Genomic DNA, 25,962 nt, shown 5'->3' with positions numbered 1-25,962 from the left:
ATGGGCCTCTGTTGCTAAGCGCGTTGAATTAGCCACCATTAAAGGGCCGCTTAAAAGCCAGCAAAACGAGAGAAAAAAAATTAATAGAAAAGGCCTAAGTGAAGGCCGGCCTTAACTGTGCTCCAAACATTTGCGCGTGTGGCCGACAAAAAAAAAAAAGAAACACAAAATTTATTACGGAACCGCAGATTTCCAAATGGAGCCAAAACCAAAAAGAAATAAAGACGAACAAAAAAAAAAAAACGAACGGAGTACAGTTTTTGGTTTGACAAGCAAACACGAAAGGAAGCTTAAATAGTTGTTTAGCGAAGTCTAGATGCTCTCAATGAATTGGCTCAATAACTTCAATTGGAACTATTGACTTTCAAAGCTATACCCGAAATACGTAGAGTATTTGACAAAGCGGAGACGAAAAAATGAGAGAAGCTTAACGAAGATCTGTGCAACCGCCGTTATCCTCTCTCTCGCGTTTTCGCTTTATTATTCTCTCTCCAGTTTTGCAGTTGTGCAGTTGTCACTCTTGCACTCCTGGTTTACATTCATATCTATCGCATCACATTACTTGTTTTTGTTGCTAAAAAGTGTTAAAAATTAATTAAATACAACATAAGAAGTGCTCGCAGAACTGTGTTTTGAATTACCTTAAGAATTAATGGTTTTAATGGTGAATTTAATTATTTTGTTTAGCTGCAAAGGGCTCTCCACGGGATAAGTGAAAAGTATGTCTTCGTGTACACTTACATACATACATAGATACATGCACACACATAAATATATAAACAAATATGGGAAAGGATCTTGGAAATAAGACTGTTTGTCATGTGCAATATTTGATAATAGTTGAAATTTAAATAACCCCAATAAGAGCCTGGAGTAATATGGAAATTAAAAGTAAGTGGCCGTAAAATATAATTATTGCATTGATATTGATTTCTACAAATTAAGTATGTACCTGCCCAAAAGAAATCGTGGACAAAGAGAAGATGAACAAAATAGATAAGAAGCAGCACGGAGATCTCTGAAGGAGCCGTTATTCCAACTCCCGTTGTGGCTCAACATTGTTTTACAATAGAGGTGAAGTAATTCATAAAAGGTTATCGCAGGTCAGTGTTTAATTTTTCAATATTTGTGTATATTGTTTAATTGGTAAATTTATTTATGTTCAATGCCAAAATGCAACTGGCGCTTCCCGGCTCAGGTGGAAATATGTACACGCGTCATAAATAATTACACTGAAGAAATATACTCAGTAAAATGGAATAAAACCTTTTGAAAGTCGAAAAGAACCATGATTGGAATTAAGGTAAGTGGCCTTCAAATATGTTTCAAAATAATCGAAAAGGTAGTTATGTATTTAAGGTAAACTATTATATTTAAATTTTATTTTTCTCTAAATTGTGATGTTGAATTTGTCTTATAAGTTATGTTTACATATTAGAAAAGGTACTAAAGGTGTATAGAAATTCAATTCAATCAAAAGGGAGTTTTCGTTACCCCCTCCAATATAAATAATTTCCATTTGCTTTGGGGTAATGCCCTGAATTTCGATTTCCAGTCTCACGATGACCGTTCAGAAAGATGTTATATCTCGCCCCCTGTCATATCACGTGACACAAATCAAATTCACACCGCAGTCACAGAAATCCAAAAAAAAAAAAAAATAAACTTTGGTCTGGGTTTGAAATCTATAGGGTTTCATATATAGGATGGAGATGGTTCCGGGGTTGGCCTATGGCAATTGTGCAAATAGACGGACAGGTTTGTCGACTTGATTAACGAGATAATGACCAATGAAGTGCCGACTATTGACTAATATACACACCCCCACACCCTAATGTATATATGTACATATACTCCCCAACAATATAGTCAATTATCATCACCGTATATACGTACATATGAGCAGAGGGTCCAAACCGCTGTCAATCATCTGCCAACCGATAAGCGACCTTAGTAACAAGAAAAAAAAAAAACAATAAAGAATTTAAAACTAAGCCGAAAAAAAAACGAGAGCAGGTTCTACCGAGATTTGAACTCGGATCGCTGGATTCAAAGTCCAGAGTGCTAACCATTACACCATAGAACCAGATAAAGGCGGTGCTGCAAAATCGCAGCCCAGCGAAAATCGGCGCAACCGAGAGAGAGAGTGTACGGAAGGGCAAAGAGATGAAGCGCAGCTTAGCCTTTCCTTCTATAAATAGCCCACTGTGTCTCGCTCTCTCTCATTAGGCGTCCGTAGGGGGTTAAAAAACATTATTTTTTTATTTTTTCCCAAAAGAATAAAGTGCAATATTCAAAAATGTTACTTAACACTTAGTATTAAGTTAATGTTAAAGAAAAATTAAAATACGCTTTTTTTGTGTGTGGAGAAAAGGAGAGGCGGAAAGAGGATTGCATGCACCTTTCTGTGCATTTTTTCACTAAAAATAATATTTCCAATTGACACAGAGTCACGTCCCTTTGAATTGCTTTACAAGCGGTTTATTTTCTTTTCAATACAACTTTCACCTGGTTAATTAAGAATTCTCAACTAATATTGATTATTATAAAATAAGAAAAGACTAAGACTAGTTTTGATAGCTAATTCTATATAGGAGTATAAGAATTCTATGCTCATTTTTCAATACCTATTTATTTATATTTATTTATTTCCCTTCTTCAAATATTTATATACTTCACCTTTTTGGGCTCTCGTCTTGATAAGGGTCTTGTCGATCGAAATGTCAAGATAACCCCGATCTGTTGGTATATATTTTTAACTGAAGGGTGAGGATCTGCAGGAGTGAAAAGTACAAAAAACTCAAGATGCCACTTAGGGGAGGTCATCGGAACCAGGACATTTGCGAACTTCACGCGAACGAAAAACACTTGGGATAAATACTTACACACACAGTGGTGTCCAGATTATTAGCAGTTAGCTTAGGGCTTAAGCTTATACAAATTTGCAAAGCAATATAATAAATCAACATTTAATTAGTTATTAAAAATAGTATGCATACTAAAACGTCTGAAGATTTAAAAAATTACATTTTCAATAGGAAGTTCCAAACCATAATTCTAAAGAAAGTACAACGTATTTGAAAAATCTTCAAAGAGATTGCGATTATGATTTCTAAAGATATTCCCTTACAACTATTATTTCGAAAACAGATGTACGAATAACCTGGGGTGGTTCGTGGCACCCTTCTTGAAGAAAGGGGGTCGGTCCTTAAGGGGGAAAAAAAAGCAGCAACAGGCTGCGACATGTCTGGTCCTGACAAGGGTCAATTATGCGCATCAATTAAACTGTATTCAAACTGAAATTAACAATTATGTCTGGCTCCTGCATTTTGCGTTGTAACCCAAAATAAAAGTGGTAATCAAATAGGGAAAGGGGAACACAAAAACTTTTTGTTACCTATAGAAAACAGCCTCTAACAATCCAGACAATTACAATTACATTTATAGCGACGCAATAAGACGCGTTTTTCTTGTTGTTGTTATTGTTGTCTTACCCATTATCATAGTCAACCCGTCGCAAGTTAGGGCGCTGAATTATCAAAAGGTCGAGATTCTAGGGACGCCGCCGATCTGGTTTTACAAATAATAATAAAAAAAAAAACAAAAAAAATGTTAAAAAAAGAGCTGTGTAGGGTTTTCTGTTCATCAAACTCAGACACGTAACTGTGAAACATAAAAATTGACAAATCAAAAACGAGTTGCCCGCACGCACCTCAACATATTTACACCTGATCATAGCCCCCTTTTTGTAGACGCTTTATGGGTTTTGCGATCACTTCTTGGTGCCCAAATCATGGTCACCTTTTGAATTCCTCATTCAGCACGTTCTTTTCCAGCCATCTAGGGTAATAAAAATTCTCTTCGATTCTGCGACCCATACTAAAGACGATCATTAGCATTTCGAATAGGATTGCGTTCATGTGTAATGCAATGAGAAATGTCTGGATTTTACTTTGAGGTTGGTTTTACACAGGAAAAAAGAGTTTAACCAGTGACGTAATATTTAAATGGGAATTTCACAAATAGATTTTAAACACTGAAACTTTTAATTGTAGTCTTATTAAGACATTTTAAATACTTTTTTCTTACAGAAACTAGATTAACTGTTACTTAATCTAGAAATACAAATATGAAGGCATACATTTTTTTTTTTATATAATATTTACCTACCTAGACAAACAAAGTTTGTATCACTAAAGTGCAGCGAGAAATACCCGGTAAATGAAGTTTCCCTTTGGCCGGCGTGTTTGTGCTATCTGCCCCGATTTCATTCAACGATTCGGGCTGTAAATAAGAAAATATTTGTATTTAATTTTCGGGGGAACTCACTGATAAACGACGTCAACTATTTTAAATTTAATTTCATATATATTTGTATATTTATGGCCATTACCATAAACATTGAGTGCCTGCCACCCTCCGAGTTTGTCTTGGTAATATTTACACTTCTGATCGCCCGGCGGCGATAAGTCCTTCTTTTGGGCCCCTCGAAAATAAGTGGTCAATTGAGGTTTGAATTGCAACTACAGTGGATAATAGATTGGGTGGACTCAATTCTATCTATATGAGAAAGCTAAAAAGTTTTATCACCTTAAAACGGTAAGAAAACCTTAAATAATAAAGAAATGTTTTCAGTTATTGTGTTCAAAAGTTGATCAGTTAGTTATATATAAAGTTATGTTTTTCAAATCATAACGGATTTGGTTTCTAAACATATATACTAATGTTTTCCTTTTATGGAATCCTCACTATATCTATCGTCTACTATGTGAAAACTACAAGAAACGCTACTCATTCTACGTTTGGAATGCGATAGGCACTCGGCACTCGACTAATCTTTCTGATAGATTTCACTCCGTTTAGAAATAGAAATATATTATATATAAATTCCTAGTCGAAAGACAAATTAATGGCTACCGGCTCAAATATTTGACACGTCATTCTATCAAGTGGTTTCGATATCATCATAATTATTTCTTTTTGATGGGACTGTACTCTTTGGCTTCCAAATTTCGGTTACCTACTTCACAAGGACAAGCTTCTTCTGTAAGAAAAAGAACAAGGAAAGCAAGAAAAGAGAGGGGGGGTTCAACCACCTTTTTCGCTTTTTCGCTGAATCTGAATCTTTTTGTTTCCCGGGCCATTCATTACGATTTGATTATTGTTTGCCTCTTGAATGAAAGTTTGTCCTTTTGAGGAGTAGAACTTAAACTACTTTGGGCCTCTACAGGTAAAAACCCAGCCTTTGTCTTGGCTTTTTTCCAGGACTTTTGTTGTTGGTTTTTTTTTTTTTGTTTTTCATGTTTTGAATTTCAGCCACAAACTTTGATTGGGATCTCCGAAAAAGTGCGGTTCACACAGGCACAGCATTATGACGCATATTATTCTATGTATATTATAAGGGCGACCTACAAAAAAAACTGACAACTGAAAATGCTTTTCAAATGTTTTTCTCACTGCCTCTTCTCCTGGCGCGCTTTTCCTCTTTTCACATACGTTTCTAAATGCCGGCGAAGTGGAAAATGTGTCAGACGACATTTGTGTAATGCCTAGCGACAGAAAAGATCGGTCTAAAGCAACGTTCCTTGCCATATATAGTGTCATCCAGTGCGAAATATAGGAGAATTTCTGAGATGATTTGTGATACTAAAAATATGATGCCATCGATATAGAAATGACATTTTCGTACGAAAGCCAAAAGTGTTCTTTTATGCTTTATAAGATGGTTAAAAAAAAAAGGTATAGAATAGAAAATATATAAGCATACTATATAAAAAACATAAAAGATTTTAACATACGAATGAATAGAAATACAAGATTCGACCATTTAATGACCTAAAATATTTTATAGCTTAACTGGATCGCAACAAAAATTAAGATATTATCTGTAAATAAGCTAATGGCCATCTAACAAATTTAAAAACTTAAATGCAGCACATACTCGTATGCTAATTAAAACATTTTGAGAGGCTCGTCTGACAAAGAGAAATCTAAAACTAAAGCCCTGCAAAAAATCAAACCAAAGTCGGGTCAGCATACTTAATGTGACAATCGTGTCGAGACAACTAATTTAATTAATGCATAACCATAACGATTATTATTTTAATTATATACATACAGACACACTCGCAAAGTCGATGAATATGCAAGCAAGATGTGGCCAAAAAAAAAAAAAAAAAAAAAAAAGGAAAATAATAAAAATTAAATAAAAACTGGATATCTCTATGACACTATAAAACCATAAAACTCGTTTGGCTAACTGTGGCCAACTAATGACGAACCGACTTTCAAGTTTAAGCCAACTTGGCGACAGGTGCATGGCCCATCCCAAATCCCCTATGACGTCATGGTCATTGTTAATTCTCATGAAAAAATTTGGTACAGACGAAGAAAATTGTATAACCCTTGGGAATCGATAGAATTAAAGAGGAAAATATATTTTTCCAAATTTATTAATATTTTTATCTATCTTACATTTTATTTTATAAGATTAACTTTTTATACAATAATTTTATGAATGTTAAATGCTTTTGTTTGTTAAATGGAAACATTTTTAAGTACATTTTGACACTTTTTTTTATCGTTTTTTTTATAGATGTTATTATTTTTTTTTGCTGTGCATTTCTTTATGTAAATAATTTTTGTGTGGCCAAATCAAATAGGCATTCAGATATGAATTAAGTTTAATAAATGCAAATGGTTTGCACTAATTTAGCAACAAGTTTTTCGGTGTCAGTTTGCTTAACTTCCTAGTTTGCCCGGCACAGTGTTCCCTCGTCAACAGGCCCCTCATAATTAGCTGCGGAAATGTTTGCCAACCGAAGTCGAAGTGGAGATCGCATTTAACAAGTTCTTATTGCCGGACTTAACTCGTCTGCTAATTGGCAGTGCAGTTCGCTCACCGCTTTTGTTTTTTATTTTTTTCCTTTTTTTTTTTTTGTCGGAAATTTGCTTTTGAAGGACCAAAGGTTTTGAGTATCTGGTTTCTGTGGTCCAGAGATCGCGAAAATATATGATTCATCGGCGCCGTGTAACAAGTCGATTGGAATTTCTTAGAATCATTACTTGATGTTGTTTATTCCGCTCAGACAACAAATCGAGCAAATCTGTTCTAGAAAATTTTTCTGATTCATCGTTCTATGCGGTAGAATATCACCAAATAAAATAAATGCAAAAATCATTTTGGTTTTTTATTATTGTTTTCTTGGACAATAACTTAGTTAAGAATTTAAGGAAAAACTTTTAGAGGATGAAATCTTTAATAACTGATTTAAATAGGGGAAGTTATGGATCCTCGAAGTTAAGTTTTGGGTTACCTTTCTACAAACCCATTATTTGAAACTTTCAAAAGTGAAAAAAACAAAAATTAGATTACCAAACCACCTACTTTAAAATGTAATTAATTTGGAGATATAATTTATATTGGTAAAGTTGAGGTTTGGGAAGTTCAAGTATAGATCATCATTCGGCCAAAAATAAAAGTAGGTAGTAGATCATTGCTCTGGATTGTACGAAATAGTAAATGATTCATGGCCATTAATCGTGTCTTTATAGTACAACCCGATCTCTAGCCCACAAATACCAAATCGAATCGGTCAAGTTAATTGACCCACAACTGGACTCATTCGTCGCATTTCCATTCCATACACAATACACAACCACCTAAAGTAATCCCCCGTAAAACCGTTGCACACACTCCTAAAAAAAAAAAACACATTTGTTTGGCCCATTCACTTGCAATTGCCTGCCAGTTTGCTGGCATCGTGATCGGACAATCAATTTAAGTTGCACATCGTTGTTCTGCGAATCGGGTGATTCACTCGATAGTATATATAGTATTTATATAGTATTTATATAGTACAACATCATTCATACGTATGCAGCTCTAGCTTTTTGGTCTCTCCCACGCCAACGGGTGTGTGTGTGTGTGTGTTTGACTCACTATGGCAGTAACGGGCTTTAAACACTGCAAGAAAATACTAAAAAATCTTCTTAATTAAAGAGATTATTTATTAGTTTTTGTTTCTAAGGATCACTTAACAATATCCTTTACCTAGCTTCGATCTTCGATATTTCTTAATGTTGTGTTTTTATTTTTAAATTATTGATAGTTTTATCCATTCTGCTCAACATTTTCTCTCTGTGTAACTGCAAACATTTCGCAATTATTGATTTTGGCAGTGCAAATAGATGGCAAGCTGTGATTTCTGTGTGCGCACAATATTTGAACGGACGTCGCCTTTCGTGGTAATTTAAAACATTTTGTGTACACAGTTTGTTAAGATTCGTAAACAAATCACGTACGACAACAACACTACGCAGGCGCAGCAGCAGCAGCAGCAGCAGCAACAGCAACAGCAACAGCAGAAGCAGCGCAGCTTTTTTGAATTTCGCGCCGTCGCTAAACATTGCAATACAAATGCATATAGATACGATAGAGTATATATATACTATATAGCACATATACGAAAGATGCCGGTTGCGTTGGCGTCGCCTCGCATTTTGACCGTTTCGTTTTGAACACATCATTAAAGATATGGCGACGACAATAGGGCAAATCGGGGTATATACAATATATGAAACAGTTTTACTTCTTGAATAAAATTTTTGTTTGCAAGTTTTTATTAAAATGTTTAAAGGCTTTCTTGATGTACGATGTATAAACACAAGATTATTTTAATAAAATTGTGTTTCTTTTTCGATTCTTAATTTTTAAAGGATATTTCCAGTTCGTTGCTGTGCTCTTTGTGAACTTTGCATTTGTGGTCTCTGTTCCATTTCGTATTCATTAGCAGTATTCGCACTCTTTTCGTCTCTCAATGTCCGCATTCATTTTGCATGCATTGTTTTTTTTTTCTCTCTTTATTTTATTGTATTTAACGACGCCGCTGTCTGCCGATCGCTTTTATTATATTTTTCTTTATTTTTTTTTAAGACAACAACCGAAAAAGAGCAAAAGCTGACAGCAAAGCCGGCAACAGAGGAACAAAAAATGCAAAAATGAAATAAGAAAAATAAGAGGAATACAAAAAAAAAGAAAAAAAAATCGGAGACTGCGCCAATGCCGGCCGGCTTTTTTAACCGACTGAGTCACTGCAGGTTTTTGAACTTGCTAAAATCGCTGCGCAGGCGCATTCGGCGTGCAATTTCCAGCGCGCGCTTTTTTCTGTTTTCTTTTTTGTATAAAGGTTTTTTTGTTTTGCATTTTTTTTTTTTTTTTTTGTTTAGGCCGCTTCCTTTTCACAGTTTTTGTTTTGTTTTGCTGCTTCTCGCTGTTGTGGATTTTTGTATGTGATTTTTTGTGTTGAAAACATTTTTGAAATGTTTCAGCAGTTACAAGCGTCTAAATACAGGGCTCAGTCGATAGAGGGAAATTCTTTTGGGACAGAAAAAAATATAAATATTTTTAGTACACTGTAGTATAGCAAATTCTATAAAGAATGAAATGTACTCTAGAAAATGCATTACGCATACGCAGTGTATATAAATTTGTATTTTCAAATATTTTCAGTTAAGAGAAGAATTAAATTCAGTTATAAATTGAAAATATTCTATAAATTATATTCTCAATCTTTACTTTATAAACTAATTTAAATTTGAATGCTTTTTGGCTTACCTTCTGTATTTCCTTGACATTATCTGCGATATTTCCTTTTTTCGCTTTTTCGATGCGCCCATCTTTGATTCATAAAATAAATGGATTGTCTTTTAACTGCACAAATGAATTTGTCTGTTGTGCTGCCAGCATCCGCATAGTCCCCTCACGGAATCACCACCCTTAGTCCCCTCCCAATGAACCAATGAAAGCAAATGACGACATGATTTTCTCATAAGAGGGGGAGTGTGGTGAGGGGTATTCGATCCGATCGGCAATCTCTCTCACAGCCATCATAAAAAAAAATAACCCGAAGACAGGGTCCCACAACTTGCAATTATATAAAATGCATAAATTATTACCCATCTGCTGTCTTCGCGGCTTTTTACCGCAAATTTGTTGCTCGTTTTAATGGCGCCGTTTCATTAGCAGTCCGCCACCGAGATTAACGCCTATCGGCGCCCAAAAGTATGCCATAAATGCTCTAAAGGTGTTGTCCTTGATCCGCTCCTGCTGTTACTGCTTGGGTTTCTATGGTTAAAATGGTTTCAATTTTGTATTTTCTGAAATAAAAAACATTTTTTTGTTAGAAATTAACGAATATTAATGAACTAACAAATTCGTTTATAATTCGTTTGTTTTCAGTTACCATTAACTTTCAAAAAAAAACATAAATCTATAAAAATAGAAACATATTTTCGAGTTTTTGTATTAAATGAAATATTTTGGTACTAACCATCTCATTTTATGCACTTTTTTTTTTTGTTTTTTGTGGGTCTTAAAACTCATTTGGCAACGTTTCCTTGCCGCCGTTGACGTTGTAAATTGAAGCTAAAATGTTATCCCCAGCTGGATCTCTGGATCTCTAGATGATGGAGATTCTTATTGTGATTGCTGGGGGGGACGAAAAGGGGGCAGACAAAAGAGATGAAGAAGACACTTAAGCAGTTTTTTGTTTCGTCGTGCTGGGAGTGTGACAAAACAATTAATGTTTATTTTTGCATTTTAATTTGCCAACATTAATTGCAAGTTTATTGAGCTGGGAAGCCAACGAACCGAACCGCTGGCCTTGGATATTTTTGGTTATGTTTTTCTTCTGGTAGGTTATTCCAATCTACTTCTTGATCATCATTTGGCCGAAAGGGTCATGGTCATCAGGACGACGAATACGGATTGAGCCAGTAAAATGAAATCGGCGCCCAATCCCTCCTTATAGTAATCAAGAATTACGGAGCCATAACGGGCAGCAAAGGCAACGGCTGCCAAGCCGCCATATAGATACTTCGATTGATTGACGCCCAGAAAAAGTAAAGATACCACATTTCCCAAAAGAGTGAGTTCTTTCAGTGTCTCCGTAGATATATCCTCATTGTCACCCATTTTGGCTATTAAATCATAGATTAATGGCACCACAAAACAGCCATGGGCCAAGGCCAGACTTGGATTGTTAGATCGCAGATAGAGTTGGATATTGGTGAGTGGAAGTGGTACTATCTCCATGATACCAGATGTTATTAATCTCATACGATTGCATTCATCATCATCGTTCTTCGCTGCCCGCAACACCCCCAAGATTCCGTGGACCAGGCTCAAAGCCGCCGTTCCATAACCGTAGGGCGTTTCCAGGGGATGGAGGGTGTACATAGCATAACCGGAACTTACCACCAACAAACTATTGAACAATGCATCCATATACAGCATCTCTAATTTTCTTTCAAACAAGTTGCCTTAAATAGTTTTGTCCACTGATTTTTTTTTTTTTTGATACTGAACTGCAAATTTTATGTTAAGCAACTCCTTATAGACCCATTTCAAAGGCTGGATTGGGTCTGACAGAAGGGAGAAAGCCTGCTTAAAAGGTTATTTAAAATATTTATAAAGATATATATTCATCATCCTGAAAAGTAGTTACTTATTAACTATGTAGTAGAGACTAAATTAAGTCAGCTCCTTCTCACTCCTTATGGACTGTATTTTTGGGTAACCTTTTCGTAGGTTTTTTTTGTTTTTAATTTTCCGAAATTTACATATAAATAGGAAGAATATGCAAATTGAAAACCAAAATTGGGTCGCAAGTTTTTACAAGTCTTTGTAAATAGTCTTCCCTTTAGCGTTCATCGCTAAAAATGTCATTATGTCAAAAACTATCTATATACCTACCATTTTTATAATCAGTTAATTTTATAGTGAATTTTGGATAGTGCCTCTGTACCATAATGGATTCGGTTGGATGCGATGAACCAAGCCGGACTCATCTGGCTGAACACAGAGCATCAAGCCCAATGTCCCCGTTGATTTATGGCATCAAGGGTGGGCAGCTTAATCCACTCGCATCCACCTGCGATCCACCTGCCGTCGACGGGCAGATGGCCCAATGCTTGCCAAGTTCCAAGTCTCAAGTCCAAAGACCAGAGACCAGAGACCGGAGACCCACAAGACCACAAAACGAAAGACCAGGGGACCACAACCACAAGTTCGCTTTAATTATTAATTTAAATCGCACCGTTTATATGATAAAGACACTGGGACGTGCCGCTGAGCATTAGTGCATGTTGCAAGTGAAGTGGCAAGTGCACCAAAGAGTACAGGAGCGGATCAAGGGTTAGGTAAATGTTTTAAAAGAAATATTTTTGGATTTTTATATAGAAGAATTGAGCACATTTTGTGGTTAGAAAGTGTTACATAAAATATAGAAGATATTTAATGGATATTCTTATGGGAATTTCTATTTATTTTTTACTACTTCTTTTTAATATATAATTCCTTATCATAGTTTTGAAAATATAAAACTTTCATGGGTCTAATAAGGAAACTTCAATCCCCCTCTGAACCGCTTTTTTTTCGACTCGACTGAGTGGCGTGACAAAAGTTGTTGCTCGAATGCCTCCCCCTTTTGCAGGCCCGCCTCTGACCCCGTACCGCCCTTTTTTAGGCCCCCGCCCTCTTTCCGCACAGATGATATACATATATATATATACGTATATACATATATCTAGTATGAACAATATGAAGTCTGCAGGCGAAGTCTGCAAGCGTAAAAATATGAAAAGTGCCGCAAGTGCAACAAGTGAAATACAAAAAAAAAGGGAAAAAAACTGGTAAAAGAAAAATAAACACAAGTGCAAGTGCAGGCAACTCGGCTCAGACACTCAATTCATAATTAATCAGGCTCTTCTTTCCACTTTCTGTGGCGAGCTTAACACTTCCCCCATTGCCACACTCAGGAAAAATGTGGTTTTTAAAGAAAATTACTAGCTTCCCTAGAATTTAATTTCTGTTTAAAACTCAATACCGAAAGATATTCAAGTTTCATAATGATAAGGACTTTAATTTGAAAAATAGATAAATAATCCTTCTTATAGATATATTCTCCATGTTTTGTGACAGTGCAGGGACAACCCTCGACGGACTTCCCTGACTGTGCGCCAAGGTTGAGCGAGCATTCGTGATCTGAAGCTGGCAGGGAATAGACCATACCTATATACCAGACCAGACCAGACCAGACCGAAAAAAGAAAAAAAGAAAAAAAAAACCTCCGGCCAGAGGAAGACCTTATGCAGCTGGCTTTAAGCCCGATTATTATTTTATTTTGGATCCGTTCTGGGCCAAATATTCATTTTCCACTTGCAAACACTTTTTGTGGCTCGTGTGGCAGCTAAGGCGGCCCATTGATTTATGGCCAACTCGGCGCCCCAACTAATCAGAGGCATTTGCATGCAGATCGCAAGAGAGTTTTTGGCCAAAATGTTTAATGAGCAACGCACCGAAGACAAAAAAAAAAACAACCAGCGTGGCCAAATATTTTCCGGCTAACAAAACCAAACCAAACCGAAACGAGCCAAACTAAAAAAAAAAATTGAACAAATGGAAATCTAAGTAGGGAGTCGCATTGTCAAATACTCTTTGGCTGGTAAATCAATGAAAATGATTATCAAAATTATTTAATTCGTTTAAAAAATATATTGAAAATATTGCAAAGGATACTTTAGGTTCAAATTGAGTCAAATCTAAATGTAAGAGATTGCAATTCCAGACATGTGGAAAACGGTTTTTATTTTTACATTTTGTGAAAACTTTATTGGTTAAACGAATCATTCTCGAACTGATCACTCATTTCGTAATACCTCTTAGTTTTAAGAGTATGTGAAGTAAAGACGCCTCAACCAAATTGAACAGGGCAGCCCAAAAAAAGTGCGTGAGCGATGCGCAAATATTTGGCCAGAGTTTTGGAAGTGAAATAAATGAAATGAGTTGCGTTTTGGGGGCTCTCAAGCTGCTTGAAATGCGCGCCAGAAACCCTACGCACTTCATAAATTATTTAACAGCTGCCCTGGCCATTTTTTTTTTTGAGGGAGTTTCAAAGGGGGTTTTCGATAGGTATTTCAAAGGGGTATTCGAAGGGGGGAATGGTGGGGGGGGCTGGTGGCGACCAGCGGAAGGGGACCAATTTTAATTGCCGGCTACATGACAATGACAACATAGCCACACAACCACCGCACGCACTTTTTGGAGGCCGATCGAGTCAGAAATCCGAAATCGGACAGAAACTAAAGAGTAAAAAAAAAAAAATGTGCGAATTTTTGACAACTGCAAACCGAAGTCGAGGCATGTACAACATGGCTTTGTACACGATTGTCGCCCCGCCTGATTTATGGCAAATGCCCCGGACAAGTTTTCAGATATCTAAGTGATCCGTGTGATTCATACATATATCATACATACAGATTGCCTCATTCCGTGTGCTGGGAGAATACTCGACTAAAGGAAATACAATATTTAATACTTACATAAAATACAAAACACTTAACCCAAATCAAGAACACTAAAGATCAAGCGATATGATGGTTAAAAAAGTGGGTGTAATAGGAAATTCTCAACTACCAAGAACAAAGGTTTATTAATTGATTTGATCGGATATAAAATAAATTAATAATAAAAGCGGAATAGATAGATTATTTTTTATAATTAGAATACAAATTCAAATAACATTATTATTTCTTCAACGATCTTTCTTTAATAGATCTGAACTTAAATAAATTAAGAGCTAGCCGACAAGATTAATTTAAGTGCTATATACAAGAAGTTCTTTCATGTTTTGAGTGATTTACTTGATTAGATATAAGTATCTTTATTTGCATTTAAATGTCAAACAGAAATCATCTAATAAAAATAGAACACACTTCGAACTGGTTGAAATAAAATTTTAATTATTAGAGCTTGTCAAGGAATAACTCATGCTATTCCCCCAAAAAAGAAACAACAAAAAAGAAAACCGTAGCATAATTCATAAGAAAAAGAACACCTCATGATTAATCATTCAAACTGCTGCTGCTCTCGAGAGATCATCTTGAACTTAACTAGTGGATAATAGACGGTTAGTTCCTCATTCCAGATTTAGTTTTTTTTTTGGAGGGGAAATCTTGCTGATCTTTCAATATCGTAGCGCCAGGCTATATGAGAGATCAAAATAAACCGAACAATTGAGATGGGTTTCAATTTGATGAAGTCGCCTTTTTTAACCTAATTGTACAATATGCGGATGTGTATATAACTATCCAGTATTATATTCGCATTTTATTTGATTTATTTTCCTTTGTCGGCTGCTCAAGGATTGGACACATTATTATTCATTCCGATTATTTATGGCACTTCGCCGAGCCCCACACATCTCGATTCAAGTTTCCCATGGCAACGGTCCATAAAAAATATAGTTCAAGTGCCCCAAAAATCCATTTCCAGGAAGTTCTATTCTGTTTTTTTTTTCTTTTTTTTTGTGTTAAAGCGGAAGTTAAGAGTGTGAAATTCTACGAAAATCAAAAGTCAGCTTTGCACAGACTTTTGTGGGTATTAAAAATGTTTGTTATTATTCCTAAAAATTTTGGATTAAGGGAATATTTATTGGAATTTTTTCAAGAATTCTGAGACAGATCTTTTAGAGGTTTCTTTAATCGGGGAAAAAACGTTTTTTCTAATGTTAATTTAATTTTAAAAAAATTAGCTCAATGCTAACATTTCCACAGCAAAAAAGTTCGTTAATTTGAATTCTTTGCAATCGCATATCCCCACCCATTTCTCCCACTTAATTTGACAGAAGTATCCGTCAAAAAGTGCAGGACAGAAAGAACAAACAAAAAAAAAAAAAAAGCAAAGTCCCATCATTGAAATGAACGATTTGAGTTGGGTTCGCCAGCCAAAAAATCCAAAGACAATTCAAAAAAAAAAAAAGGAACACCGAAATTTGTTTCTTGACGCTGCATAAAATTAAGGCAGTGGGGGTGGCAATGTATATATATATAAATATATATATTATATATACATAAATAAATGGTCTGTCTGCCTGTCAAATGTCAATGATGTACACTTAAGCCTTTTATTCGCTATCTGCAGACTGGATCCCCTGTACAGTCTGCCCTCCATTTGGGGGTACCAACAACAGCAACGGCAGACCAAAATAAGACAGTCGATTTCTTTATTTCGGTCGAAAAAGAAGTCATTAAAAATGCACAGAATGTCAATGTAAAACGCTGATAATACGCAATTATGCATCCGCCAGATAAATAACACGGCCAAAGGAAGCTAATGACAGTTGGCAGGAATATAAAAAATGATGATGATGTCGAGAATGGAGATGTCTGGGATGTATATGAACATATGTATTAATGTATGTGCTCTGTGCCCCAACCGAAACTTTCAACATAATCAAAAAGTCGTTGGCTTTGACCTTCCTCCATCAAAAAAAACTTTTTGAAACAAAAGAAATAATTATTTTAAAGAAGTAAAATTGCGTTTAATGTACTTTAAAATATTAAATTTTGGTCTTAAAATTTCAATTTTTAATTGATTAAAACTCAAAATAATTTCACGCTGAACACAATTAATAATAATAAATAATAAATTTTTAATAATGCGCCAAAATTTATTTGCACACGCGTCGATGGCGATGTCTGGGTGATGTAAACATGGCCCCCAATGCGCCTACCCGCCATTCAACCACCCACGAATGCCAAACACGAGCCACTGGCATGTGCGATTAAAAATGTTTTACGCAGTTTCCGAGTGGCAACATTGTAAGCTAAAGTATTTAAAATAGTTTTCACTGCCTCCGCGCAATCGTATAACATACATATTGATTTGTGGGAGTGTGCAAGTTTTTCTTCGAGTGTATGTAAGCGTTACACGTGCGAGACTTTTACCACATTACAAAAATAGCAACAATAACTAAAACAAAAAGCATCAGCCGCATCGGCAGTCGCAGCAACAGCCGGCATTACATTTGCCGCGCATTTTGCATTTAATGGGAAAAATAAACATAAACGACTGGCTAGCTAGCTAGCCAAGTGGGTCGAAGGCCCAGTTACTCTGTTTGCATTTTCTTTTAATTTTCATTACAAAAATTAGATAAAAGTTAGTGAGATTTCTTTAAATTAAAATACTTTTAAAACTAAATAGTTTTTGAAATAATTTTAAAATTTATAAATATTATGAATGTAGATAGAAATTTTGTAGTTGCTATTATTCCTAAAAATAGTGCAGCCATATCAGAGAATGAAGTAAAATTATGCAATTGTATTTGTTGTAATAGTTACTAATGGTGGATCCGTGGGGGTAGGGGGTTTTTAGGGGATGCGTTAAGGGGTTTTCTGGGGTTCGGGGACGCTTTTGTGCATCATTTGCATAATGCAAATTGAGCAGGCAGGCGCCTTTTGCGTAATTTTCGTTGCTATTTCGCTCGCAATCACTCATCCATTCAGTCCTTCATTTAGTCATTCGATTTTGAAAATAAAAAAAACAAAAGCATAAATTAGTACCTGCAGAAATGGCATTTTGTCACACATTTCTAAGGGCTTATCTATTAATGGCTATGCAATTGGGATTCGGTTTTTCCCGGTATAAATTATGTTGAATATTAAATGTTTTTTTTTAAACAATATTTAAGTAAAGCTATACAAAGCCTAACTTAATTTACATAACCTTTGAATAGTTTAGCAAAGTAAATTGTAGGTTTTCTTGTAACTTCTTTCTATATTGAGTTATCAGCCTTGTCTTCGAAATGTATGACAATTATTTATTAATTACTATCTTGCTTATGATTAGAGACTTTAAAACTATAAATATATATATAAATATTAATCATAAACAAACTTAAACTAATTATTTTACTAATAAATGCAAACACTACTTAATGTCTATAATAATTAACTTTTCTTTTGATATTTAAACGATTCTCAATAAGGCAACGTAAATCACTTAAGCGACGATCGAAAGTCTTCTTCGGGCACAGATACTGTATATATATATAGGGTATATATGTACACTATTCCCAAAGCTATTGGATTTCAGAGACAGAAGCAGACGGCGACATTTTCATTTTCATTTCCACTTTTTTTTTTTTTTTTTTTTTACGACTAACGATTCTGACGAGCGACGGTAATCAGTAATCTTATTTATGGGCCTCTATATAAGTGGTGTGTGTATATGCATGGGTTCTATATGCTGGGCGATTATAGAAAATAAACTGGGTCACACGCGTTCTCCGCTTTCACTCTTACTTTTCTTAACTTTTCATTACTTTTCCTTTCCCATTAGAACTTAAAGATTTTCTCTATCTCTGGGATCTCTGGGTTAGATGGATTTCGTTAGTATTCCCAAGAATTGTGCGTCAGGCGAAACTGATCCGTTTCAAAAATTGCTTAGCGAATTTATATTTATAAGTGTGTATGCCTATATATATATATATATATGGTACGATCTGTGGCGAAAAGTGCGTAACGGTATTAAGTGCTCTGGCAAATGGGGCGTATGAGCAATTTAATAACATAATATATATATATATATATTCCTCTATCGGCAATAGTAATTTGTTGTAACACTTCGCTTTGGGGCATTAGCAACAAATGATGATGAATATACTATGGTATGCAAATGAGACGTAGATAAGGACAGGCGTTGATTGTGAAACGAGGCGGTAAAAAAAAAACAGATGTTTTATTATATGTGATAATGGTATACTGATGAAGGCTCACTTATACCCTTTAAAATGTCGGATTATGAAATCTTTATCATTACCAATTTTCCAAACCAATTTTTAAACTTTTGAAAATGCAAAAACAAAACACAATTAGTAAAATTAGCTAAAAAAAAAAGAAGGAAAAAGTACAAATTACATTCAGTTGTTTTATATTGAATGCCCTTATCAAAACCAAAAACCCCAATCGTATATATTGTCTTTTTTTTTGTGTTTTTTGTTGTTCATTAAAGTGTAAAGTGTAATGAGTTCATTGAGAATCTTTAGATGAGAATCATTCACATTGATACCCATTCAGTGGCTGTGGCGGGAACGAAGGGCAAGAAATATATAATATTATAGACTATATAGCCGATGGATCAGGGCTTTTATTATCAGCAACCCATTGTAAGCTCGATTCGCTTCGATCCGTTCGAGGGGAATTCAATTTCCTCCCGCTCAAAAAATAAATCGAAAAAATCGAAAAAAAAAAAAGATGATTTCAATTAAGCAGCCACGATGAGATTTATGCCATGCATTAGAACAGTGACAGATACGGAGATATGGAGAGCCACATGCGATCTGTATGGGACTTGGAGGTCACGAACCATTATTCCATTACCGAGTCCAAATCGAAATCAAATATTCCAAGAGTCCAGAGACCAACTGGCAAATGAATTTGCCCCATGTTGTAATCGCCAATCTGGCAACCTGTCATCGCAATTCCACTTCAAATGGCGCCAAATGGCTTATCACTTATCACTTATGACTATAACATAATACTCCGACCCCAAAAGTCTCACAAGGATGAGTTTTCTGTTTTCTTTTTTTTCTTTCTTTTTTCATATTTAATATCAATTAAGTTGATTAACAATTTAAATTGTATTAGAACAATGACTTTTGGTTTTAAAAAGAAATCTTCAGATGATATTTGCCTTAATATTTTTAGTTTTTCTATCTTTTTCCTTTTGAACTAAAAATCTGAATGCTAACTAAATACATATTATATATGCTTTATAAATATAATAAAAACTAATCGTGACTGGCAGGCTATTATCTTTAATTTAGAAATTGTGAAATAAATTTCAGTTTGCCGTGTAACTTGAAGATACTTCTACTTTTCTGCCTAATCGTTTTTTATGTATTTCACAAGTTTTATCTTTAAAAAGCGAAAAAAAAAGAATTGTAAAATCATAAAATCTTATACAAATATTATATAAAGGTTATCTTATATCTTAAGGCATCATTTATCTACAATTTTTAAAAGATATTAATTTAAATCAGGTTGAAGGTGAATCACTAGCCAGCTGGAAATTCTGCAGATGAGCAGAGCGGGCGGTGGGCGGTGGTTGGCTGATAAGCGACTGATAACGATGACGTTTACCCATCTTGTCGCCAGTTGCCAAGACTGAAATTATAATTATATTATAATCAGCTGCCGGCGTTATCAGAAATATTTACGCAAGCGACCACCTCTTCTGTCACTCTCTCTCTCTCTCTATCTCTCTCTCTCTCTCTGTCTCTGTCTCTCTCTACACTTGAGATTAGTTTTATAAATTCTATTTGCTCATACCCGTGCGTAGATTTTTGTGCGTAACGTAATCAGCAGTTCACCCTTTTGTTTTATTTTACCATCATTTACCGAACGACGACGAATTTTTTTTGGCACGGCAACGGTGCGTATGAGTAACGAGAAATTAGGAAATTTCGATTTCGTATATATTAGAAGGTAGCGATAGGCGCGCATGTAATTAATGGGGAACAGCTGATAATTTGACAGACGGTCGAGCACTTGAGGCACGCGATTAACTTGGCCAACAATAAATTGCCCCTCAATACTTAACGATTATATTACCACTACCCCGCCCACCCTTTTTCCACCTTACGTTCTGTTCTTTTTTTTTTCCGCAACTGTAAAAGGAATTTCACAATTATTTCTGGATGATGGAACCTTTTTGGTTGGACGGTCGTTTGGAAGTCGCAAGACTTTTGCGAGGAGCGTGTGGCTTTCAACCGATAAGAATTATAACTATAACTATCCGGGGGCCTCTTTTTTTTTTGGGCTCGAAAAGTTGACCTGGCAACCTTATCTGCACGGCCGTATATATATATATATAAATAGTTCTGAAGATTGTCCAGTTGACCGACGGAAAATGAGTCGTTGATGTGTACTTCTAAATCTTTATTTTTTAATTTTAAATTCTTTTCTCGGAAATGAATTAATTTCAACCATAGAGATGATGGAATACAAAGCGTAATATTTTGAATGTTTTAAAAAGATAAAATAGTTAACTTTACTATTATGAGGCAGAAGGAAGTCTTGCCTTAAAATATATTTTTTTAATTAATAAATATTAAGCCTAAATTGTATAATTATAAAGGCTAAAAATATTTATAGATAATTTAAAACAAAAATACCTTTTCTCAGCAATCTAACTCATTAACTCACAAATTAAGTAGTTTTTATAACATTTAATATTTTACTTTTAAAATTTTATAAACTTAGAATTAACCTTTGTTAAAGGTTATACAGCAAATCCAACCGGAAAACCTCTTCAAATCGTAAAACGAAAATCCCCAATTTAATGTGAGATTTATAAGTCCGGAAAATGATCACCAATCAAGATTCGGTTATTTGGCGCATGTGACTGCTATCTGTGTGCGTGATCCTATAAATAATACTATACTATAGCTTTACCGTTATCTCAATTAGCAGGCGCATTGCAAAAATATTTTATCTGCGCACAGAAACTATCACAAAATCAATGTTAAGGTACGTTCTTTTTTTTCTGTCTTTTTTTTTTGCAAGCTCAAAAAGTTCAACATCATTTTAGCTCACTGTAAGAAATAGTTGTGTAGAGTGGAGTATTTTTTTAAGAAATTAGTATAACAAAGATAGTATTATGATCACATAAAAGGGTTTGAAGATGAAATGTAAGGGCTATCCTGCTTGCTTTTATATAGATATTTGAAACTTTAAAATTTTTGTTACTATTATTTTTAAAACTATAATGAATTTAATTTTTTTTGCAAAGAAATATTAATATTTTTGTGTGCAAAAAGGTGATTGTCGCGCACACGGCAACCACTCGACGGCGCTCAAGGAGAACTGATTTGTTTCGTTTTTGTAGTTGGTGGAGCGTTCTGATAAGACCCCGGCCTCTTATCACTCATATAGACGTAACCCCCGCCAAACGTCTCCAGTAGAAAGGAAAAAAGCCGAATGGCAACAAAGTTAGCGCAGCCAGGCCATAAATTGCCGACGCCTTTTTTTGTATTTTTTTGTATTTTTTTTTTGTATTCCACCTACCGGTAAATAATCAACAAAAAGTGCCTACATCAAGTTTGACCTAATTTTGATAAGCGGAGACTTTGCAAAAAGAGAATAAAGAAAAAAAAAAAGCGAAATAGAAACTAGAAATCAGTAAAAGAATGAGGAAAAGAAAGAAGCGTTGGCCAGTGTGACTAACCCAAATATAAAATTAATTACTGCGACGTGTGCGAGAGTTTGACCCCAAAGGTTTTAATTGTGATAGTCAAAAACACCCATGTTGCCAACTTCAGAATGAACATCTATATAGTGTGATAATACCGTATGGAGCAGCTTCTAATTGAACTTGTATTTCGTATATTCCTTTAACATTTTTTAAGCTGTCATTGGGTTCTTATCAAAAAGCCTATTAAAAGCGCATCGAATCGAGATAATATATAAATATATATATAGTGTAAAAACGGAAGCAGCGATATCAGCAGCAACATCTGTTGTGTAAAGCATAGTATTCAGAGGTGATAGTTCAAATTTAAACGGATCCAATCTAGAGATTATATACAAAAACCTTGCTGATTGGAAAAAGTATTGCAATATTCCAATATTATATTCTAGAAATAAAAGATTAGTTTTGTGTGATAATAAAATGTTATAAAATTTATTAGTAAAGACACGTTTCTAATATTTGTATACACGACTACCTTAAATCAGGTAATTTCCCATTAAATAAATATATATTTTTAACCTGAAAAATAAAGAACAGAGGAAGTTGCTGTTTTTAAAATAGATTATAAAAAAAATGACCAAAGAGCATATATCATGTGATTGTAAATATTTACCCATAATCCAGTCAGTTCATTCATTCATTTAATACACGAATGCAATGGCAATGACTTGACAGCTTTTAGGGGGAATTTCAAACAGTGTCGACTTACAGCTAAATGCATAGATAGATATATAAATCTATCGTTGGGCCATTCATATACAACTTATGCATAATATCACAGGGTTCAAAACGAGAGGGGGAAGCCAATCGTTAATTGTGTGAGTTTTAAGTTTTTTTTTTTTTCCTGGAATGCCGTAAGTAAACTGTTAGACCGATTTCCTATATAATATATATGTATATATATATATAGACTTGAATGTATTCACACCTCAACTTGTCGGAGAATTATCGCAAAATGCCGGCAAGACAGGCGCCAGTTTATATTATCTAGGAAAGTAGTTTCCACGAAACCCTTTCGCGGGGAAATCACCTAAAATTCCACGTAGCCAATGCGAAACGATCGTTCATAAAGATATAAATACACATAAATATATATAGACACATAAATTAAATGCTCTATCTATATTATTAGCTTATAGTTTTTAAATTGTCTAAATAGATTAACTACTCCTTTTTCTTTTTATTTTCTTTTAATAACTATAAATAAATTATTTGTATCATGTTTTATGATCTTAACCAATTTACTTTCTATATACCATTTGTAATCATATTTCTGCAAAAACTTTTTAATAAGAATATTGATAAATGATATCATATATGAAAGATCTTTTAAGTCTAATAATAGCATTAAGCGATTGCGTTTTTAAATTAACAAATAATTGCATTGCATAACTAGATTTCATCACATTCGCTACTTGAGTTCGATCAGATATTGGGTAATTAGTTTTCTATCGGAATGTGATTTGTATTAATCGCCCATAACGAGGACTCACTGTGAGAGTGCAGGGCTAAGTATTGGCCCGCCATAAAGCACTCGTAAACAAAAGGCCAAAGCAAAACAAATGAGTGAAGAATGGGGAGCCGGCAAAAAGCTATAAAAAAAAAAAAAAAAAAAAAAAAAAAATAACACAAAATAACAGTGGAGACCCCCCGATTTTCGCCCGCCCTCCAATTTCCCCCCATCAAACATTTTTTGCACATTACTTTTTTGCACTCTTTTTTTTTTGCGCTATTTTACTAGGCATGTTTACTCTTTTTTTTCTCTCTGTTTTGCTTCCCCTTTTGTTTGAAAAATGTTTACCAAAAACCTTGAAAATTGAAATTATGAACTTGACTTTGGTTGTATTTGTGTTGTAGCTCTGGCCTAGAGATAAAAGAATTACAGCAAACAGCAGCGAAAGCATCGACAATTTGTAGTCAAAAGCTTTTTTCCAAATTGTTTTTCTATTCCCAACAACGCAGAAACACAAAAAAAAAAAAAAAAAAAAATTAAGAAAAAACTTAGTTAAAAAACAGAAGAACATCTGTAGAACCAAAAATTTGTTGTTTATTTTTTAATGTTTTACTATCTTTTTTCTTGCTTTTATTGTTCTTTAAATATATTAAAGCTGTAGGTTTTTTTTTATGAAGAAGTTTTTAAACAAATAATCTCTATAAATCTTTTTATACTTTTCCCCAGAGCTTTCAATATCTTTCAAGTATTTGATAAGTTTGGCTGAAAAACATAAATCATAAAAATTGTAACATGAACAAGAAAATTAACAGATGCCAAAAAAAAAAAGGAAAAAAGGAAATATTATATATATATATATAAATATAAAGAGTGGGGGGAAATCTCTCGAGGGAATTGTCCCCAAGGAAAAGTGGCAATTGAATGACATTTCCGATTAACCCTGACTTATCGGTCAGCATTTCAAGACCCAAGTTAAATTCAAATATTCAGAAATATACACTTAGAGTATGTTTTATGAATGTTCGTTTTATTTAATTTATTAATAACAAAATTGTAGCTATATCTTAGGTAATATTTTTAACAAAATGTGAAAATTTTTTAAATAATCAAATGAACTTATTAATATCTATCATAAGAAACTAAACCTACTTAATAATTATATTTCTTTTTCAAAATTTCCTAGAAAATCCTTTCAAATTATAAGTTTTTTCTTGCAGTGTTCCACACTACACTTTTATATTGCTTGAAAAGCATCATTTGCATGCGATTAGGTGAGCATATTATGCACATGCATATTCATTTGCATTTGCATATGTGCAAAATGGCAAGAACACAGCTCGTGCAAATGCAATAACAAATGCGATTATTAAGCGTTTCTTACCTGGCACTTTTTAGCTTATCGCCGTAACTGTAAACTGTAAATGGTGAACGGTTGTGGTGTGGGTAGGGTTGGCCGTCTCAAAGGGTTAAGGGGGTCCAAAAAAAAAGCCCGCGCTCCTCGAATGAGAGCAAATGGCGCCGAGCCAAAGATCCATAAAAATAAAAAAAAGCCACGTGCATGGCTAATTAACAGATGTCCTCTCACGGCGGCCTTATCAATAACACTGTAAAAATAAAAACAGAAAGACACTTTACATTAAATGAAATTAAAATATGAACTATGCATATTTTTTATAATTTTTTATTTTTGCTGTAACTCTCAAAGTTACATTTTTCTTTTTCAAAGATATTTATTTTAACGAAATTGAAAATCTTTTAATTTACATAAAGTTTTCTCAAAGTGTAACAAAAGTGTCAACTTTTGCGTTGTGAAAAATGTATTTTTGTGCTAAAATTTGTTTTGGCGTCCCACCGTCGCCACGCCCATTGATGGGCAAAAGGCGAGGAGTGGGGCTTGCCAGTGGTTTTCGCATTTGAAATGCTGATAAAGCGTCTAAACTAAAAAAAAATACGCAAGAAATAAGTGGCCAGTAAGGAGATACCCTGTGAAAACATAAACAAACGCAAAAGAAACGAACAGAAAATGATCTAGAAAAAATAAAAATATATATTTAAAATATAAATGTTTTTAAAATTTATATTAATGATTTCTTTAGAAGTAATTTCTGTAAGGCAATATTTTTAATAAATTCTATAACGACTTAAAGTCAGTAAATCATCTTTGATGATAGCTTTTTCGTTAAAATTTTAATTAAAAAATAAAATTTTTTAATATACATCTTCTTCCAACTCAAAATAACCAATTTTAGATAAGACTAGACTAGAACGACAATCAATGGGTGGCGAGAAAAACCAAACAAAAATTTACAATAGACTGCGGCTCTTGTGTTGACATTTTACACCGGGTGAAAAACGGGAGGGCGGGAAGTGCTCCGAGCAGTGCAGCTACTTTACCAAATGCACACAGAAAAATAAA

At 34.3% G+C, this 25,962-nt stretch overlaps 2 protein-coding genes and 1 non-coding gene across 8 annotated transcripts in view; 1 reads left to right on the top strand and 2 right to left on the bottom strand.

Moving 5' to 3' along the window:
* The window catches only part of LOC108104308, a 91,575-nt gene that overhangs the window by 29,679 nt on the left and 35,934 nt on the right, over positions 1-25,962 (top strand). For 3 of the 6 annotated variants that reach the window (XM_017210288.2, XM_017210289.2, XM_017210290.2), the window contains 3 exons: positions 688-891; positions 946-1,103; positions 1,199-1,303. The gene's annotated coding sequence lies outside the window, so the exon portion shown is untranslated. Of the gene's footprint in view, positions 1-457; positions 892-945; positions 1,104-1,198; positions 1,304-25,962 lie in introns of those variants that run through there. The other 3 variants (XM_017210291.2, XM_017210292.2, XR_001772291.2) reach the window with 3 other exon arrangements.
* Trnaq-uug lies at positions 2,015-2,086 on the bottom strand. The gene has a single exon. It is a non-coding gene; the product is annotated as a tRNA-Gln (tRNA).
* On the bottom strand, positions 10,536-13,284 carry LOC108104315. Its single transcript, XM_017210300.2, has one exon. It carries the CDS (start codon positions 11,294-11,296, stop codon positions 10,724-10,726), a length of 573 nt encoding a protein of 190 aa, XP_017065789.1. The 5' UTR covers positions 11,297-13,284; the 3' UTR covers positions 10,536-10,723.

Source organism: Drosophila eugracilis, unplaced genomic scaffold (assembly GCF_018153835.1).
Source record: "Drosophila eugracilis isolate 14026-0451.02 unplaced genomic scaffold, ASM1815383v1 contig_539, whole genome shotgun sequence".
Classification (NCBI taxonomy): domain Eukaryota; kingdom Metazoa; phylum Arthropoda; class Insecta; order Diptera; family Drosophilidae; genus Drosophila; species Drosophila eugracilis.
The sequence above is the reverse complement of the archived record's forward strand: the minus strand, read 5'-3'. Positions and strand labels throughout refer to the sequence as shown.